Source organism: Abramis brama, assembly GCF_963993115.1.
Source record: "Abramis brama genome assembly, chromosome: 19".
NCBI lineage: Eukaryota > Metazoa > Chordata > Actinopteri > Cypriniformes > Leuciscidae > Abramis > Abramis brama.
The window spans coordinates 17,254,470-17,275,835 of record NC_139981.1 but is presented as its reverse complement, the minus strand read 5'-3'; the positions used below and the strand labels follow the sequence as shown (position 1 = coordinate 17,275,835).

Here is a 21,366-nt window from a genome sequence, read left to right as displayed (position 1 = left end):
TTACATTTATATCTAATAGTTTTAAAAAAAATCAATATTTATTCAACTTTTAATTTATAAATAGAGACATTTGGCATTTTTTTTAAGATATTTTTTTCATGAAATATGACTAAATGGTTTCATATGATGGCAAATCAACATTTATTTGCACTTAATACCTGATAAGATTTATACAGTACATATTCTGACATGGCTATTTTTATCAAACAGCTTGAGTGGTTAAGAAGACCAAGTGTTACATATTATCAGCACAAAAGAAACACTAAATTTAATTTAATGTCCAAAATGTTTTGTTAATTTAGTACTATAGAGGCAGATAAAAACAAAATGTTGGAAATAAAGGAGAATTTGGTGAGCATTAGAGAAACATTAAGCAGTTTAACAGAAAATAAACAAAAAATAATTAATTAAAAGGAAACGAGAATTAAGAAAATATAGTGGCTTGCAACCACAGAATTAGGAAGCAAATCTCGAGTTTCTTATCCTGTTTTATTAAGCGTGCCGTGTGTGTGGGTGATATATATATATCTCACTCACTCGCTTAAGAAAACAGTAATATATATATATATATATATATATATATATATATATATATATATATATATATATATACTCACTCGCTTAAGAAAACAGGATAAGAAACTCGAGATTTGCTTCCTAATTCTGTGGTTGCAAGCCACTATTTTCTTAATTTTCGTTTCCTTTTAATTCATTATTTTTTGTTTATTTTCTGTTAAAAATAATGTGCACGAGCGCCCTCTAGTCACAAATTTACGACGTCACCAGTTTCATCCTTTAGAGCTCTAAAATGATTTATTTTTCTTCAGGAGCCAACTGTGGACTACATAGGGGAGGATGTATGCGTTTAACTCAGAGGACAAGTAAATAGTTACTCCATTGATTGCGTTAGTTAGTAATTTGTCTTCCTGGTGGAAGGTTTACTGATCAGATCAGAATCAGATTAAGTCTTAGACACATGTCGACTCAGCGGAATACGGGCTTGTGTCTATCCTCGGATAACAATGCATCTGACAACAGAACATAACAGTAAACTAGACATAAACTTTCCTCTGCAACAACAAAATATAATTTACTGACGTCACCAACTAGGGCTATTTACATTTTGGATCCGAAATGCACTTACTGAATCCATGCATTCAAGACCCTTCAAGGTCCTTATGTGAGTTTGAGTGATGGGAAGTTGTTTTGGAGTGATACGTCAAAGGTCTCGCCTGTCCTCCAGGAATGCATCCAGATACAGCACCAAACGAGGAGGTAATTGATCTGCCGAGCAATTCTGCTTGCAAATGGTGGAAATGCATCTGATGTTCCTTGAATGAGAAAACTTATTCGTCCTACTCTATCAACACTGTCTTTGCAAGCTTATTCTGATATTTTAGAGAATGTATCAATGTAAAAAGACAGTATATGGGAACCTTAGGTAAGGGGTTTAAATCTTTTTAGATGCCACAGACATTTAGCATGCAAGAGCATGCGAGATTTTATGTGAATCAAAGTTGTATTCATTTATTTTAATCTTATTTTTTATTTATTTTAAATTTTTTACACTGTTTATCTCTAAACTTTTCCAGAGACCCCTTAGCACTCCCCTGCAGTCCTCTGGGGGTCCCCAGACCCTATTTTGAAAACCCCTACCCCTGTTTTGCCCATTTTTAAAAAGGGCAGTTAATTTTCTTTCTTTCACAAGGGCAGAACTTACACAACCTATTAGTTCCTGTTGGAACTCTAACAACTGTAACTGGTTCCTCAAATAACCACAACATAAGGGAAAGATTCCTCATGTGAAACATATATTGAAGTTCCATTAATTTTTTCTTGACTAATTTTCGATGCACGGTGCTTAGAAGATTGACATATTAGATATACAGTGGTGAGTGAATTGTGGATTTCTTCTCTGCTTAAATTATAAAATGAATGTTCTTTCTTTACCTAGAAATCCAATTAAGATTGGGACATCTTAGATAAGATGTATATTTGTGGAATTGCTTGGGTTCACCTGCTCTGGACAATCCCGGGATTTACCGTTTATTTTTGACTCTTATTTTTGTCCTGGTCTAAAATAGAGCCAACTGGATTAAGTTTGTTGTGAAAAGTCACTCATACACCTAAACCCAAGCCAGAGATTGTAAAAGCAAGGCTAGAAGCTATCTTGGTGACCCGCTCTGATTTATATTTGTACGGTCTGTGTTATTTTTAGTTTCAGAAAACAGGTGATGGGCGTGTACAGTGTGCAAGAAACTGGATTTACAAGCTGGGTGTCAAGAGTTTTGCTGTGAGTGAGGTCTTTTAGCACCGTGCATGTGGAGTTGATTATCCCTCAAACCCCTGCATGAAGTCATAGGAGCGACTGTCCAGTCAATTTTCACTGATTAAAGGAATAAGTGAGCAGTCAGACCATGGGAGTTGCAAACTCGAGAGACTATCGACCAACGATAACAGTTGTGCTCAAAAGTAAGTAGCTTACAGCACACAATTTAGCTGTTTGTAAGATAAGATGTGATAAGATTGTTTAATGATACTTGAACTATTAGAACTGTTGAAGGTTGTTGACTTAATGTGTACATTAGCCTACTTGTTGTGTAGTTCAAGACCCTAAATTTAAAGACAATTTTAGCAGTTTTTATGGTAATATTATCTTGTTTGAAAATGTAGTTCTGTCACCTGTTAACTGGCCTGAGTCATCCTGCCATTGTTTACGGAAGCCAAATTAAATGAACAATTTAATCTCCTGTATTTCGTAATCGAAAAGGATTTGTAAGTCCTTAAGTAAGTCTGATTTGTATGAGTGTGGCACTCCAGCAATACCTTTAATGTTATTAATGTGTTAATACAGTACATATTTTACAGTACATCATGGACTTGTACTGTATAAGCCAAGTTTGCCAACATACATTTTGGTCTTTTTTTATCATAAGAATTCATACTGACTAGGTAAGTTTAGTACTTATGTCTAAATGGTTCTAAATGGCAAAAAACATATATTTATTTTGCCACCCAGTGTTAAAATGAAATGTTGCAGTGTGTTTGTTTTGTGGCGTTCTAAACTCTCGTCTGGCTAGGAGTGATGCATGATGGGAAAGAGGCCACTAAGTCCTGTTTTGCATCACTCGATTAAGGCTTTAATCTCAGACACTATAAATAATTTGTTTTTCTCCAGTGTATCCACTGCTTTGACTCGAGAGCAGGTTTTTATCACGTTGTATGAAGATTCAAAGTTTCTTCTGAAATCTTTACTGTGATTCTGTCACGTTTTGTTTGTATACAAATAATTAAGCCACTTGTCTGCAATAGCTTTCTTCCTAAAGGGATTTCCCTTTGGTCCACATGAGCTCATGTTCTTTAGCTGACATCCAGCTGGGCTGGCTTGACTGTTGGGATTTAGGTTGTGTTTTAGATGGAGATTTTTACCGCATTATTACATTTGATCTGTAATAATGGGTTCATAGTTCACTTAAGGGACAAGTAGTTATTAAACCGGCATTTATTGTGACAAACAAGAGTCCTGAGCTTAGATAAAATAGAATTATCTTTGCTACACGTCAAAGAGAAGCTTCTAGCATGGGAAATCTGTCTAGCCCCCCTGAATCTAATTTGTGCAAAAGCTGTGATGTTACATGTGTGACATGTATTTGTTGTCCTAGTTCTTTAACAAGAGGTCAGGACCCTTTTTGCGAAACAGGATTTTTACAAATGGCATCCGGATATATAAGACTGACCACTTAATGCATCTTTAAATGATCCGGATATTGCTTAGGTAACATTTCTATCTTTGTGTCTTTTTCTTCTGTAGGACGCAATGAGCCCCTGAAGAAAGACAAGCCCAAGTGGAAAAGTGACTATCCTATGACGGAGGGCCAGCTGCGCAGTAAAAGAGATGAATTTTGGGACACGGCTCCAGCTTTTGACGGCCGTAAAGAGATCTGGGACGCGCTGAAAGCTGCAGCCATAGCGACTGACTGTAACGACCATGAACTAGCACAGGCTATTGTAGATGGAGCCAGCATCACACTGCCTCATGGTAAACTTTTAAACGGCATTTTTAATTCATATATCACATGCTTCTATTTTGCATTTTATAAATTTAATGCAACTTTTTGTTTACAAAATATCTCATTATTAGATTTTTTTTTAAAAGAAATTATTACTTTTATCCAGGAAAGACACATTAAACTAATCAAATGTATCACGGTTTCCACAAAAATATTAAGCACCACAACCATTTTCAAAATTGATAATAATCAGAATCAGAATATTAGAATGATTTGTAAATGATCATGTGACACTGAAGACTGCTGAAAATTCATCTTTGCCATCACAGGAATAAATTACATTTTAAAATATATTAAAACAGACAACATTTATATAAAATTTTAATTTTTCACAATATTACTGTTTTTTGATCTTATAAATTCAGCCTTGCTGAGGATAAGAGACTTCAAAAACACTTTCTTGCCGACCCCAAACTTTTAAAACACTGTTGTGTATATATATCTACACATGCTAAATATACACATAAGCTGAATTATAGCTTTTGATTTGCTCTTTCAGGGTCTCTTATGGAATGCTATGATGAACTGGGCAACCGCTATCAGCTCCCTGCGTACTGCTTGGCTCCTCCAGTCAACCTGGTCTCTGAGTGCAACGATCATAATGTGTCTGAACACGCTGAGCCACAGGAGAAGAAAGAGAAGGAGTTCCAGCTGAAGGTGCGTCTCTCCACCGGAAAAGATCTTCGCATCAGCGCCACAATGGCCGATTCCATCCGTCAGCTAAAGAAACAGCTTCAAATTCAGGAAGACATTAATACCACCAATCAGCGCTGGTTTTTCTCTGGAAAGCTCCTCACGGATAAAACACGTTTACAGGACACCAAGATCCAGAAGGACTTTGTAATACAGGTCATTGTTAATCAGCCCATTGTTCCCAACTAGAAAGCTCATAAAACTGTGAAGCAGGACTCAATAAACTCACAGCTTTACGGATGCTTACAGTATATGTTTATGTTTCCATTATAGCCCACTGATCAGGTCGGAGTTTCTTTTTCCAAATGTGAAGCACAAACATTTCTTATAGAAACTTTGTAAAATTGCAGCATACTAAAGTGTGTTATACTAAATTACCGTAGATACCTTGCCTTCTTGGTTTTAATATCCATATGTTGTGTGGATATTAATGTCCATATTCTACATGGTATCATTTGCCTTGATCTTTGATACAGTTGTCTTTTGCTGAGCAAGCATAGACTATTTTCAAGAGGGTGAATTTACAGTGCAATCTTATTAAGATCTTATATATCTTATATATGTTCAATCTACATATAAATGGTTATTTCATCATGATGCCATTTTGATTTTGTTCAATCATTGACTGTTCGGAGGCTTATGAATCTTTCTGTTACGTCTGTGTTATCCAAAAAAAAAGAGATACTTGGTACTGTGTCCGATTTTGCTTTGCCAGTCATAAAATTTGTGTTTATGTTCCGAAGCAATTTGTATACATTTGTTTGTAGCTATGCTTTTATAGTGGTTTGTAATTTATTTTAGCACAGACAGGTTTATTTTATTATTTCTAATGTAAATGAATTTTTAATGAATAAAAATGATACGTTTTGTTTATTGTTGCTGAAACAAAGCAGACTTTAAAAACTTTAAATTGTACAGTTATTTCATAATGTAATATTATGTTGTTTCATTAAGAAGCAGAATTGTAGCTACTTGTGTATCTGGAGAAAAAACAATCTCACTATCTATATTTTACAAGTTTTTACTAAATTAGTTTTTTATACTGTGGTAAAACTGTAATTTTTGAGTTTTCTATTGAATTTTCTATTGAAAAAGGTTGGCTGGCTTTATTTACAAATTGGATTTTGTGGCAAGATGTCAATCACCACTGAGGATTTATTGTCTAATTTTTTTCTCGAATATGAGTGGAATTAAATAGCAATTTTAAAAAACACGTCAGTCTGTGTGTATCAGTGCATACCAGTGCATGGTTTATGTATGGATAAACAACCTGTACAGATATATTTCTCACTGACAAAGAATTCCTTTTTCCTTTCCTTTAAATGAATAGTTCACTTAAAAATGAAAATTCAAGTTGTTTCAACCATGTATGAATTTCTTTCTTCTGCTGAACACAAATTAAGATATTTTGAAGAATGTTGGGAACCAGACAGTTGATGTACCCCACTGACTTCCATAGTAGGAAAAAAAATACTATGGAAGTCAATGGGGTACATCAACTGTTTGGTGAAAAGAATAAAGAGATTGTAAAAATTGGGACATTTCAGGTTGTCATGAATTTAACATACAATTCGTCTTAAATAGTGGTCCACGAGTAGGAATGAGAATTTTAAAAAGTCATGAAATTCAATAGGAACAGTGGTCTTAAAGGATTTAGAGATATACAATAAATTTAAAAAAGAGCCGGAGAGAAGAAGTGATGACGAGGTTAAGGTTGGGACATTGTACACTAAATAAAACACTTAAGATGATAGGAAAACACCAGAGATGATTGTGTGAGATGTCAGGAGACAAAGCATATAATCCTGAGCTGTAGATATGAAGCAGAGAGAGATGATGATGAATAAGCAGTGAGTGGGTTGCAGGAGTTCACGTTGTATAAGGATTACTGAGTGTGCACGGTACTGTGTGTGTGTGTGTGTGTGTGTGTGTGTGTGTGTTTGTGTCCTGCTAAACCTATACATTATTATGGGGACAAAACGTCCCCACAAAGATGGCATTATCTGAAATCCTTGTCCATCTTATAAATCATAGCCTACTAAGGGATGTTTTCTGAAAATGTGAAAATGCATAAAGTTTTCTTTGATGGGTACGTTTAAGGGTAGGGTTAGTTTAAAGGGACAGAACATTTATAGTATAGTTTGTGCAGTATAAAAATAATTATGTCTATGGAAAGTCCCCATAAAACATGAAATCAACATGCATGCGTGTTTGTGTTGGTTGGTAAAGTACACTCCGGAGCAGAAGAAAGCGGTAATGCACCAATAAGTTGAATGTCATCCGCAGTAAAACAAGAAGGAAGAAGAAGAAAACGCATGATGATGACGCGTGTCAAGCGCGACACGCAGACTGGAGAGACCAACGTGCTTGTAGCACTGTAAGGATTTCCACCTGCAAAAATGGTGAAGTCTGGAAAACTTAAATCAGGAGCAGCCCAGAAAGTAAGGCGGTGGAAGAAAGGTCACAGTAGTGATAGCAATCCGGTGACATGTCGCTATCGAGAAGCCGCGAAGAGCCGATATTTTAGCCGTCCCTCAGGTGAGACTCTAGCCTGCGTGACAACACGTGGGTAGCTGATCGATCTTTGTAAACAAGTTAAAAATCATGCCTCTCTACTTTTAGAGAGAGACGACTAATTTATTTTCGCGTTTATTGTAAGTCACTTTAAAGCACAATATATTTTACAATTTCTGACAGTTATTAGGACTGCACTTTCTTTTTATTGTATTAATGGCTAGGGTACCATAATATTGTTTGATTGTATGATTGATGTAAATGTGAGATTCATCGAACCTCTTTCTATTTAAACAGAAAAAAGTGATCTGACAGTAGATGCTTTGAAACTCCACAATGAGCTTCAGGCAGGATCATTGCAGAGAACTGGTGATGTGGCAGGAGATGCCATGGAAGATCAAGCCCTCACAGAGAAGACCTCTGGGACTTTTCTAAGTGGACTGTCGGACTGCTCCAACATCACTTTTAGAGTTGTACAGCGCTACTGGGAGTCGAGCTCTGCAGCACACAAAGAGGTTTGTTGTCAGTTTATGGTCAGAGAGCTGTATTTGTTGTCATAATTGCTAGATTATCGTTATATGTGTTTAATTCACATTTTATTCTTCAGATCTGTGCTGTATTGGCGGCCGTAACTGAAGTGATTCGCTCTCAAGGAGGAAAGGAGACAGAGACGGAGTACTTTGCAGCCTTGGTAAATTAAAGTCACCATTAAATCAATTAGTTTTGCTGTCAAAATACTCAAAAGTGTCTACGCTTTCTGTGGATCAACCTATGAATGTCTTTCCATTTTCAATCGGCAGATGACAACATTCGAGGCTGTAGATAGCAACGAAGCACGGGCAGCTGTTGCCTACCTCCTTAACCTAGTCATGAAAAGGTGATGATCGGTGTGAATTTATAGTGTAGTGATTTAAATTGCCTTGGCCTGTTGATCTTGATAAGTTTATGTTTATGCTTATCTTCTCAAGGATGCCAGTTGCAGTGCTTCAGAAAAAGTTCTCAGACACAGCCAAAGCCTTCATGCATGTGATGTCAAACCAAGCCGATTCTGACTCTTTGTCCTGCCTGCGATGGGTTTGTACAAAATTTTTTTTTTTTCATAAATGCAACCCTATGGTGTTCTTTAACATCATACTTGTGATCCTCAGCAGTCTAAATAGCCCCTACACAATAAGTGTTTTTTTTTAATGAAATGAAGGGTCTATATTTTGTTTCAATAATATTTATTATATTTAAAGAGTTTCATGGTATTAGCCAATATTCAACTCTAAATTATGCACTGTTTCTATATAAAATAATACAAACATTTTAAATGAATACAATGTTTAAGTTAAAAACAGAGCAAAGGATTTTAAAATCCAATGGAAGTCAGACTAGACATTGTCAAAGACTACTAAATCGATTCGTGGCTGATTTGTAGTTTGTACCCCAAAAAATTACTTTCTGTTTTTCATATTTCCCATTTCATTTCTTGTGATCTTTGCGGTCATTTGACAGCCACAAGTGTGACTTTAAGACCATTTAGCCTTTTGTAATCAAGTCCACAATATTTTTGTGTTCAAGTGCCATTAAAGTCAGCAAGTTTCTTACCATTCCAATGAAGTAAAAATGTTAAAAATCTAAATGTAATATTTTGATCTAAAATGACCAAAGACCACCAGAGGTGTAACCAATGTAATGACATTGTGATGAGAGGAAGTCTGCTTTGTGTATCCCCTATTATTTTACACTAAAGTTGCTTGTTTCTATATTCCTCACAGATCTTATCCTGTCTGGCGACTTTGCTGCGTAAACAGGATCTGTCAGTGTGGAGTTACCCATCAACTCTACAGGTGTACCACGGCCTGCTGAGCTTCATAGTGCACCCTAAACCAAAGGTCTGTCTGTTTGATTACCATCCAGTCAGAGCTAGAATGTTACTGTTGTTATAAGATTCCTTTCACGCCATGTAAGATTTTAGCCATACACCGCTAGTTGTTATACACAATAGATACACTGTTTCTGTACCGCCACAAAGTGACAGACTATAACTGTTTGAGGTTTCTGAACCATGATCATGTCCTTGTGCTGCAGTTGCGAAAGGCAGCGCAGCAAGGCGTTTGCTCCGTCCTTCGCTTCAGCGACTTCATGTTCTCAGATAATGCCCCGAGCCACCACCCAGCAGCCGTCACCACAGCCAAATTCTGCTGCAAAGAATTGGAGCAGTCAGGAGGTCAGTTGAACTCATGTTCCTTCTGTCGAAATGCTCAAAACGAACAACAATGCCTGCTTGTCATAGCTGGTCAAAACCTACTCAATCTGAGGCGATCAATGAATATTAATAAAAATAAGATGATAATAAAATGAGGAAAATTACAAACAGTGCATTTCTTTGAAGGACCCCAAGTACAGTAAACATGGAGTTCCTCTATTTTTTTACAATGGCACTCTACTCTAACACCTCACTGCATATGTCCTTTGTTTTTGGTTGAACTAATCTTTTAAGCGTACATTTAATTTCCTATAGTTTTTCAAGGTTGTTAGCAATTCAAAATTTAGAATCAAACTACATAAGGTTAGTGTGTAAGCGCAGAAATAACCTTATAGCACCACCTAGCATCCAACCAGCGAATAATACTGGTATAACCAGTCTTGATGTGAAAATGATTGTCACCAAGTTTCTTACCATTCCAATGTAGTAAAAGTTAAAAGTTCAAAACATCTAAAATGAGCAAAGACCACCAGAGGGGTAACAAATGCCAGTATGACTGGTTTAAATGTTGATATGAAAAAAAAAAAAAATTGTGAATGAAAAGATTGTGCCATAAAAGTGATCTTGCCACAAGTCACCAAGTGTCGTACCATTCCAATGGAGTTAAAAATGTCAATATATCGTTTTTTATTTTTATTATAATGATGAATATATTGTCTTTGTATTTGACTCAAGGCAACAAAGAAGACACAACCACTCTCCATGTGCTGGGTCTGCTGAAGGAACTGCTGTCTGCATTCCCCCTGAACTCGGTCAAGTCTTGCTGTGAGACCCTTCTCCGTGTCATGACCCTGAGCCATGTGGTGGGAGAGCAGTTTAACTCATACATTTGTCATTTTTATTTGATTTCCATTCTTAACACCTGCCTCTGATTCTTTGAAGCTGGTGACTGCAAATGCAATGCAGGCTTTCCACAGGCTTTTCAGCAGCAAACCCAGTCCTTCCACTATGTCTGCAGAGCTCAATGCCCAGATCATCACAGTGAGTGTCATAATTGATAAACTCATGCATGTGAACACAAAAGACATTGTGCTGGATTCCATTATCTGATTTTTGCCCTTTAATTTCATCATCTTCAAATGTGTGGATTGACATATCTATCAACACCTTCCTTCCAGGCTTTATATGACTATGTTCCTAGTGAGAATGATCTGCAGCCTTTACTAGCATGGATTGCTGTAATGGAAAAAGCCCATGTTCATCTCTCCAGGTAGGTCTTTTCCAGCACTGAGTGTTTTGTTTACTAGCTTGGTGAGGAATCTTTCTCATTCCATTATCTTTGGGCTCTAGTTTACAGAGCTCTCTGAGTCTCGGTCATCTTCCTCGACTCTTCTCGGTCACCATGTCGTGTCTTCTATCCTCGCACACGCAAGTCGTCTCTGCTGCAACACAGACTCTGAAGGTTTGCCACATGTTGTCTATAAGCAGCGTAATCAGTTATTTCTCAGAAGTGAATTTGTCTTAGTGTTTTTCTGTTTTTTTTCTCTCCCTCCAGACTCTGATAAATGAGTGTGTAGCTGCGCGAATGGAAGAGATTGAACTTGTTCTAAAAAACACATCAACTGGAAATGGAGCTTGCGTCCTAAAGATGTTTCAGTGAGCCTACCTGTGACCCCCATCTATCCTAAAGTCATGTCCTTTTCTAGAGCCTGGTCTTTCTAAAAATCTGACCTCTTGTCTTTTTCAGTATTGTGGAGGAAGGGTTGTCCTATCGTTTTCATGCCTCTTGGCCGTTTGTGCTGCAGATCCTGGGCTGCTTCTACCGAGCTGCAGGAAAACAGGGTCATCCTTTCATGATAAAGGTATGTTTAAAAAAATAAAAATGATATATATATATATTAGGGGTGTAATGATATTCAAACTGAACCAAAAAACCCTGATACACCACCCATGGTACGTATCGCAGTACTCTCATGGCGTACCAAACGCGCCCAGCCCTAGCCCATTGTTGAGGTTGACCTAACTTTACATTATATCACAAAACAATTCTTTCTTCCTTGACATTTGATTAAATAGTAACTGGGGGTGTAACGGTACACGTCCCGCGAATTTTCTTCGTTTGCGCTTCGCGAATTTTCACGTCCCGCGAATTCGTGTGTCTTATGTGTACAAGACGAATACAGCGTTGAAGCCTAAACACCAATAATCGCAATAAGCTCCGCTTTTTGCTACTTTCGATAAGAAACAAAGTGTCATTTTACGAATTATGTCCATTTTATCACGACATTCAAACAATAAATGCCGTTTTGACACTCTTTAATGTGGCGTGACAAATCACTATACAGGCGCCTCAGTTTACATATTATATCTTGTGTAATCGCTCAATCAGTATTTCAACGGTGGAAAGAATTAGGAAAACAGCTTGTAAACAATATCCCACATAGCATTGCATTTATCTCAGGCAAGTCATTCAGTGTCCACAGCTTGTTAGTCAGCTAGAGAAAGGAACTCTTTCGCTAAATATATGCACTATATTAGCCTATATATTCATTATATTTTACTTAACCTGCTGTTAGTGATGTCTTGATTATTTAATATATTTTGAAAATGACAGCCAGTGTGTAATGATTAAATTTAACAACGATTTGGAGTAAAAACATATTTAAAAGTTAATGCAAAAACTGCCTTATGTGCAGTTTACATGTTTGCATAAAATTTGTTATTTGAGTGTTGATTATTAGATCTAAAAATAAATAGCAACTGAATTTAGGCTAATACTGTGGTTTCTGTTGTTATCCTTTAATATTATAGTAATGTGAAAGTAAGGGTTCCCTATATAGTTTACAGCATTAGCAGAGAGAACTTTTTTATCCTTAAGAAACAAAACTGAATTCATTTAAAGACAGACACAATTTGTTCAGTAAACCACTGTTTCATAAAAAAAAGCAATTATATGTAGTTTTCTTCTCCCCCCTGACATCCGAACCATGACGTCTTATATATAAATATATATATCAAAATTACCTGCATGTAATTACAGCTGTGATTAATTTATATAATTACATTTAATTTTTTGACCCTTCAAACCACCAAACCTGTCCCTAATCTTGTCTCTAACCCACCTCAATAGCACCAAAAGTGTTTTGCAATACAACATGAACACAATGAGTACATTGTACCTTATAATTATTCTTTTTTTAATGCAAGTACATAGTAGTTAAAAACGCCTATAAGTGTGATGATTATTATTTTTTTCTCTTTAGTTTTTGTGTTTGTTTCCTTGATCGTTTATTATCTGTGTGTGATCTTCAGAGTCTGCAGTCTCTCAGTGACCTGCGGGCCACCCCTCAGTTCCCCTTCTCTGGGGAGCTGGATCTGGCTGTGGGCAGTGCGGTGGAGAGCATGGGTCCAGAGGTGGTCCTGAACGCTGTGCCCCTCCTCATCACTGGAACAGAGTGAGTTACTTTGCTGATGCTTCTCAGTCTAAAAAATATTCTCTGAGTGCTTTGAATGAAAAATTAAGTTATTAATGTGATGAAATGTGTTGTGTATTTGTTTGTTTACAGTGATGACCTTGAGTTCCCACGCAGCTGGCTGATCCCGGTCATAAGAGATCACGTGAAGAACACTCAGCTGGCTTACTTCACATCACACTTTTTCCCTCTGGCAACCAAACTCAAACAGACAGGTTTGTAATGGACACATACACACTGTGGTTTACATTGTAATTTAAATGTTGCTTAGTGTCTGTATTACTGTATTAAATGCACATGCTTATCAATCAACATTTATTTTCTCATTCTCTGGTTTATATCAGCTGATGAACTGGAGCAGTCAGGACAGAAACTGATGGCAAAAGTGTATCAGACTCTACAGATGCAGGTCAGAGTAATGGTTGACACAGTTATGGTCAGAGTAATCTGCCATTCACAATGTATATCTGAAAGAGCAGTTAAAGGAGTAGTTGACCCAAACAGATTAGTCATTTTTGGGTTAACTATTAATTTAATAATCTTACTTATATCTTAATCAGAATGAAAAGCCCTTATTTAAACACTTCAATCATGAAAAAATAAAATAACATGCGATTCGCAAGAGCTGGTGCAGATCTGGTCCATATAATGATACAAACTTTCACAATAAATTGTGAAAGAGAACTGATTGAATCCAGACAAGCGACATATACTTTGTGAAGTATAAAATGGTCCAATAAACACTAAAATGTGACCCTGGATCACAAAACCAGTCACAAGTCGCACGGGTATATTTGTGGCAATAGCCAACAAAACATTGTATGGGTCAAAATTATCGATTTTTCTTTTATGATGTCAACATTACCTTGTTTTCTCCAGCTAATACGTACACAGAAACATTTGGAATGCTGAAAATATGTATAAAAAAACTGGATGAATGGTTTTATCCATTGTATTATAATCTAAATGTATTTGTGTTTCCAGATTTGGACTATGTTACCTGGATTCTGCACTAAACCCACCGATTTGTTGGCATCATTTAAGGGCATTGCTCGGTCTCTGGGAATGGCCCTCAATGATCGCCCTGACCTCCGCCTGTGCATTTGTCAGGCCTTGCGGACTCTCATCAACAAGAGCTGTGATACAGGTCAGCTGATGGTCTCAATAGTCAGCTGTGACTATTAAAACATTAGTCTCAAAATCTGAACAGCTCTTTGTTGTTTTTTATTCATTGCTTTGGTTTCATTTTCACTGATGACTGCTCATTGAGATTTATGATTGTGTATTTAAATCTGCAGAGGAAGAGAAGGCGGAATTAATTCGCTTTTCCAAGAACTTCCTTCCCATCCTGTTTAATGTCTATAGTCAGCAGCCTAAACCAGGAGAGATGGCATCTGCTAGGATGGCTGTCCTTGAGACAATCAGAGTTTACCTCAACATCACAGACCAGACGGTAAATTCATCTACCATATTTACAAATAAATGTCATAGGGGTGGGCGATCTGACGATATTATATCGTGATCAATCTTGAAAGACGTCCACGAAATACTTTTCAAGGGAATCGTAGAGATCGTGATCTTATATGTCCTCATAATATTAGGACTTTTATTTTGACGGCTCTGAGAACGACCACACAGCGGTCACATTCTCCGTCTTCATTAGTTGTGGTCTCTGTTTAACAGTTTTGTCGAAATACATTACTGGATAGAACTGTTAAACAATGTAAACTGTATACAAATAGTATCATAGCGTTTGCTTTTGTTATATTAGTAACAAAGGCAAACACCTATTAATACTTTATCATTTACCGTCAGCCTTCAGCATATACGCATTTATATCATTTAAACATATCTTTGAATATCTAATACACATTTAATTTCACAAACCTTGCAGGCTTAGTCGAATCCAGCTGTCAGATATTCTGAAGTGTACATTTGTAGCCTGCATCAACGTGTTACTGTGCGTGACTGTCAGATCGACAAACTTTAAACCCTTGATTTGAAACTATGCTGCGCTATATTCAGTTGCCCACTATGTCATATGCATGCTCTATGAAAAATGAGCTTATTTTGAAAAAATATGATTCCCAGTGCGCACAAATTTACCAGATTACTGAGTGCCCGGTTGTTTAAAGTGTTTACTTCCTTTTTATTCATATTTTTTTCCAAACAATTTCTTTATTTGTGAAAAATACTGTAATATGATTACAGAATCAAGAAGTTACAATCTAAAGCAAGTCGGTTTAATTTAAAGATTTATTTAATTTACTTCTATTTTGGCCATTCTGCTCTTTTAAGATATCGGCATCGTCCTTCAAAAACCAATATCGGTCGACCACTAGTTTGACTATTTTGACAACTGATTGTTTAATGCAATACTGTGTTTTAAATTGTGCAAATCGATCAGTCCATAGGCTTGTTCCAGTCAGGATATTCTCAATAGTACATCTTAAAATTGTGAAGATCATGATTGTTTGTTTTAAGATTGTGATATGAAATTTTGGGAAAATCGCCCAACCCTAAAACGTCATCATTGCAAGAATTACATTCTGGCCTTCCTGTAGCTTAAACAGTAGAGCATGCCATCAGCAACGCCAATATCATGGGTTCCATTCCCAGGGAAAGCAAGAACTGATAAAATGTGTACCTTGAATGCAATGGATAAAAGTGTCTGCCAAATGCATAAATGTAAAATGACATCATTGCAAGGTTGCTCTTGTTGTCAGTTGTAAATATTTCTTTCCTTTTGATTTAGATGGTGTGCACATTCCTGCAAAAAGCCTCGGAGAGACTCAACAGTGAGGACAGCTTCACACGGTAATTCAGCTCCACACACCGTCTTTCTTTGAGATGCATATAAAAAGGCAGAGACCTAGATGGAAACCTGAATAATGCATAATTTGAAACCACATGTTTGAGTATCAGCCTAAAAAATGTGTCGAGTTTCATTGGAATAGGTTTACATTTTGCATTGTAAAATAAGTGGCTCATATTTTGTAGGCTTGCAGTTATCGACCTGATTGTTGCAATGGCTCCATTTGTGGATGAACCATCTATGACCCAGACATTTGAATTGATTAAACCTTTGGTGGAGGTGAGAATCTTCCTATTACCATTTTAAACCATATTTTCACTCTTTGCATTGAGTGTGCTTCATGTCTTTGTACATGTGTGTTTATAGAGCAAGGATGCTGGCGTCCAGAAAAAAGCCTACAGGGTGCTGGAGGAGATGTGTGGAGGAGAGAAAACATCTAGTAAGGCTTTTGTTCTGGCGAATCTCGAGCAGCTGAAGGCAATGTTGCTGGGCAGCCTGAAGTCTGCCGTCTCATCTGCCAAACGGGTGAGAGCCATGAAAAAACACCACCAAGTAATCACATTTTCACTGAGAATGTGTAATGGAATAATATGTGGTGTTTTTTTTATTACATTTTTCAGCCTAGACTCAAGTGTCTGATTCACATAGTGAAGCAGATCAATGAAGAGCACCGTGATTTTATTACTGCTCTGCTTCCTGAGGTACGTCTGGCATTGAGCTCAGTCGGTAACACTTTATTTTAGTGTCCTTGTTACATGTACTTACCATAACAGTAGTATAACTGTAAATTAACCATAATTACATGCATCTAACCCAAAACTAAACCCTATTCCTAATCCTATAGTAAGTACATGCTGTTAATTCATTTTACTCAGCATTTAAATGCGCATTAACCGCAAAGTCTTAAATCCGAGTGTTATTCTTTATAAAAGCTATGATATTGGGATTTTTGTGTTTTTAGGTAATTCTTTGCACAAAGGAAATGTCTATCGGTGCCCGCAAAAACGCCTACACTCTTCTGGTTGAGATTGGCCATGCATTTTTGCGGTTTTGTGGGGACCCAAAAGGTGAAGATAAAATCTTAATATATTTTTATTTTCATTACTGAAATATATCTTGCTAAAAGTAAGAAATTCACTCACACTAGAAATTCCTTTCTATATACTAGTGCTATAGCCTGGAATAATAAACTTTGCTGTATAAAGCAGATACAAGTTGAAAGTTAAAAAATGTCTGGAAATAAGCCTTTGGCTTTTTTGTGTATTTTATCCTCGTCAGTTTTGTTTGAAATGATGTATGATCCCTCTTTGTACAAATTTTCTGTTTCAATATTGTCTAAAAAAAAAAAAAGAGCTGAAATAATGATCTATCATAATGTGTTGTCAGATGCCATCAAGGAGTATTTAGACCATGTGTACATTGGACTTACTGGCTCTGTAACGATGATCACCTGCACAGTTCTTGCCTTAACCAGGCTGGTGTTCCATTACAAAGGTGAGAGTGACCACTACTTAATCTCATTCTGTTGTTTTGTTGGGAATCGCTACTTACATTTTCTGCAGAAAAAGTGAAACTGTTGTGATATTAGTGATTGTAAAGAATCATTAAAAGTTTGTAATAGTTGTTTGATTGTAAAGCAAAAATAAATGTGGAAATGTTGTCTGGTCTTTATCTGCAGATTCCATAGACGTGTCCTCATTGGAGCTGCTGCTACAAAATGTCTGTCTTCTGCTTGCCAGCAGGACACGAGACATTGTCAAGGCCTTGCTTGGCTTCCTAAAAGTGCTCCTGTTTTCTCTAGATGTCAAGATTTTAGCCAGCCATGTTAATGTTATTGTAAGTGAGGAAGAGAGAGTGTGAAGTTCATATTTGAACATGTCTGAGAAGTGTCTAATAAAATGACCATGTTCTTTTCCCTTTTTTCTCTATCATTTTGCAGATGGAAGGAATCAACAATATGAATGATATGCGAAGACACTTTAGGGGGAAACTTAAGAGCATTTACACCAAACTGATTAGGAAATTTGGGTAAGCTTTGCGGCTAACCACCAAACATAACCACTCAGTCCTTTCTTTCTTTATATGGTTTTTCTTTTATTCTATAAACTTTGTATGATTGTAATGTAATATGTGTTCAGATTTGAGCTGGTCAAAAGCATGTTGCCGGCCGAGCAACACAAGGTCCTAGTGAATATCCGTAAAACGGAGGCCAGAAATAAGAGACGCAAACTTGTGAACAAGACAGAAGGGGACGGCTCAGACACTGAGGACGAATCACCTAAAGTGAAAGGAGAGAGGTACAGATACAACTGAAATCTTTCGCTTTATGATTTGAGTAATGTGGCTGTTTTATGTGGTGTCCATCCGGAAATATTTTAGGGCTTAGCTGACAGGATGTTCTTGATAGTGTGTTTTTTTTATTATTATTTGGTGTTGTCCACACGAATACGTTTTCATTTAAAAACGCATCTTTTTCTCTCCATTTTGACCTTCCGTCTACACTGAGACTGTTTTCATGTTGTAGTGTGGACCGTGAAAACAGGTTTTCAAAAACGATGATGCATGTTGAGTCATGTGATGCATATTGCATATTGTGATATCTATGGTTATCCCGGCATTGTTGTGCCTGCTGTTTACTTTCAGTGTTGCTAAAGATGAATGTTCCTTTGTAGAATCTTCATATTGCATTCTTGCAAAGATGACACAAAATGTACTCTCAATTTCTGTCCTTTGGCAAAACATAAGATTTTGAGTGCGACCTGTGCTCAACAGTGATTGGTGGAATATTTTACTAATATAGTGATTGTGCCAGAAAATTAGTGAGAGAACTTTGACTGCTCTCTCTGTGTCATCTCATGAGCTTTTAAGTTTTCATATGTGCAAATAAGGTGATTTAAGTGTGTTTACGATTCAGTGTGGATGAGCAACTTTTGGAAAACGCTAGTGTGGACGGGGTGCGTTTTGAAACTAAAACGCCTTTTTCACATGTTTCCGGATTAATGTCCATTGTCTCCTTTCAGTATTGAGGACATTCTGGCTGAGACTGATTCTGCTGACTCGGATGAAGACGAGAAGCCCAAGAAGGGGCTGAAGAAGCCAATGAAAAAGAAGGGCCAGGCCTGGTTAAAGGAAGGTGTGTCCGACGAACCACTCAACTTCCTCGATCCAAAAGCAGCGCAGAGAGTTCTGGGTAAGAGATCTTTCCAAATGTTCAGTTAGATTCAGTCATGATCAAATTAAATTCATCATGTACATTAATATATCTTGTGTATTTCGCTCATTTTTATTGATTTAGCCACCAACCCTAACCGAAAGAAGGCTAACAGAGCTGAGCATGGATTCAAGATGACATCCGATGGTCGATTGATCATCCAAGAAGAGAAGGATGATGATTATGATGATAACAAAGCTAAAGGTGGGACATGATCATTTTTGCTGAAGTTTATTGACTCACCTTTATTATTGCAATAAACCACTGTATGTTAATATGCATATATCCCTCCAGACGCTGAAATGGATGATGTCCTCGAAGAGGCAGGAATCAAAACTGTGGGTGTTTTATGCTTTTCACTTTCTTCATAATCAGAATTGAGAAATGTACAAAAAAGTTTTGTAGTGTGTGACTTAATTTTAACCTTAATTTTTCTTTGTTGAACAGAGGAAGAATCCAAAGAGGCAAATGCATGACGATCTAGATGAGGACATGGATGTTAAACCTGCAATGAAATATTTAGGTAGGACAACATAATTCATAATCATTTTGTCTCATTTTTAAAAAAAGGACTGTGCTATAGTGTAAAGGTTCGTTCACACAAAGAATGATAACTCTATATTAGTGTCCACTCTAATGTATGATAACTAGGGCTGTCATGATTCCTCGATTAAATTCGAGTACTTGATTAAAAAAAAAAAAATCCTTGGATGCAATTTACCCGTGTGAATACATGAATAAATGAATATAATATACATGTATAAATGAATTAATGCCAAATTAAATTAATTTGGCATTAATTCATTACATTATAAATTTTATTATTATGTAATGATAAGTATTGTTACAACAAATTAATTATATAATGTTTCTGAACATGTTAACATTTCTATGTATTGTTGAACTTCTCAGCTGGTGGCACTGGAATCCACAGGCCTCTGGGTGCAAGACCAGATTTTGGGACAGAGTATAAATCTAAGGTGAGAAGCCTTAGATATATATAATAGAAAACATATAAAATGAACATCTGAAGGATCTCTGCTTAACCTCTCTGTTCATTGCAGAAGGGAAAAGGGGATATTAAGAAGGAAGGCAAGTGTGACCCATATGCCTACGTTCCTCTGAAGAAGTCCCAGCTCAATCGCAGGTAAGGGACTGATTCTGTCCTTGCACGCTTTTTCTTTAAATATGCCATTGATGCAGCTGATCAAACCTGACTGAACTTTAACAGGAAAAAGGCCAAACTCCAAGGCCAGTTCAAAGGCATGGTCAGAGGGGCCAAGAAAGGAGCGCTCTCTGGAACAAAAATACTGAAGAAGAGGAAAGCCTAAAATGTGTTCCTGTTGTGGTCTTCCTAGATCTGGCCTCATTTTACATGGCATGATCAAATTAAAAGCTAGAGATGTGTGCAAATGCTTTGTGAACTTCCTGTGGAAGTCTCTTTAATGATGATTTCAAGAGGTCCTAGTTGATGTTTGCTGTAGTTGGAATATGAGAAAATAGCAGTATGATAATAGCGTTTGCCTTATGTATTTATGTACTTGCTATGATGGACAGAAAATAAAATGTTCAGAAAATAGTACGGAGTGAATCTTTTTCTTTACAAATGGTAGTTTTTCTGCTTTTCCATCATTAATTTTATGCTTTGTACTTTTTACATATGAGATGTTTTAATCAATACACATGAAGAAAATGACGTCAATCATGAGATCATGCAGTTTTTTTTAAACGATCCCATACTTCCTTATGCTTTCTGCTTTATTAATATCATGTTTCCATTGTAAAACAATGGTGTTTTCTTAAATTTATAAATCATTCAAGATGCGCTTTAATAAAGTAATTCCCAAGTGCCCTTCAAAGTCTTAAATCTCAAATGTTACAGTGATAGATATTGTGTACCACGGTTTTTCTGCAGAGGATATTGGTGGTGTTAACGTAGATCCCAGCTGTGAGAGAGAGTGAATGAGGTCTGCTGGAGGTCAGACGTGTCCTCTTACTCCAATAAGCTCGACTGGATTTTCCCTGATGGTCCCAGTGAGAGTAGAGTGATACCGGCTCATGTTTATGGTGGCGTCTGCTGGCTTTAGCCACTACAGCTGGTTTTGAGAGCCATCTTTCATTGACAATGCATGACAAAAGCCTATTAAGGTTTTTTTTATGCATTGTGAATGTACACCAAAATAGACCAAAACTATGGAAGCCCATTCTGCTACATTTTCATGACTACATTCTGCTACATTTTTTACTGTCATAATTATGACCTGGTATCTCATAATTTGGACTTTTTTGATAAAACGATAATCATAACAAATTATAATTTACCAAATAATTATGTTTATTATTATTTTTATTTATTTACTTTTTGACAGAAATGGGCTTTCATAGTTTTGCTTCTATAT

General features: G+C 36.7%; 2 protein-coding genes across 5 annotated transcripts; both read left to right on the top strand.

The window, feature by feature from the left end:
• The first annotated feature begins 761 nt into the window (after window positions 1–761).
• Window positions 762–5,976, top strand: ubtd1a (ubiquitin domain containing 1a). Of its 4 annotated transcripts, none has more exons than XM_084092471.1 (4): window positions 997–1,275; window positions 2,219–2,472; window positions 3,812–4,039; window positions 4,570–5,976. In XM_084092471.1, the coding sequence occupies exons 2-4, from the start codon at window positions 2,418–2,420 to the stop codon at window positions 4,950–4,952; spliced, it is 666 nt and encodes a 221-aa protein (XP_083948597.1). In that variant the 5' UTR covers window positions 997–1,275; window positions 2,219–2,417; the 3' UTR covers window positions 4,953–5,976. The 4 variants fall into 4 exon arrangements, with proteins under 4 accessions (XP_083948595.1, XP_083948597.1, XP_083948596.1 ...); XM_084092470.1 differs by lacking the exon at window positions 997–1,275 and adding an exon at window positions 1,770–1,891; XM_084092469.1 differs by lacking the exon at window positions 2,219–2,472 and having other exon boundaries at window positions 762–1,275.
• Window positions 5,977–7,047: 1,071 nt separating this feature from the next.
• Window positions 7,048–20,546, top strand: rrp12 (ribosomal RNA processing 12 homolog). The gene is made up of 34 exons (XM_084092312.1): window positions 7,048–7,301; window positions 7,575–7,792; window positions 7,885–7,968; window positions 8,078–8,154; window positions 8,246–8,351; window positions 9,038–9,154; window positions 9,351–9,489; window positions 10,204–10,331; window positions 10,411–10,509; window positions 10,647–10,738; window positions 10,819–10,930; window positions 11,024–11,124; window positions 11,216–11,330; window positions 12,781–12,923; window positions 13,035–13,156; window positions 13,286–13,350; window positions 13,926–14,088; window positions 14,240–14,394; window positions 15,697–15,758; window positions 15,942–16,035; window positions 16,123–16,281; window positions 16,377–16,457; window positions 16,718–16,823; window positions 17,143–17,250; window positions 17,435–17,592; window positions 17,696–17,784; window positions 17,895–18,053; window positions 18,777–18,946; window positions 19,052–19,171; window positions 19,262–19,305; window positions 19,415–19,490; window positions 19,880–19,947; window positions 20,032–20,114; window positions 20,199–20,546. Exons 1-34 carry the CDS (start codon window positions 7,163–7,165, stop codon window positions 20,296–20,298), a joined length of 3,852 nt encoding a protein of 1,283 aa, XP_083948438.1. The 5' UTR covers window positions 7,048–7,162; the 3' UTR covers window positions 20,299–20,546.
• The last annotated feature ends 820 nt before the right edge of the window (window positions 20,547–21,366 follow it).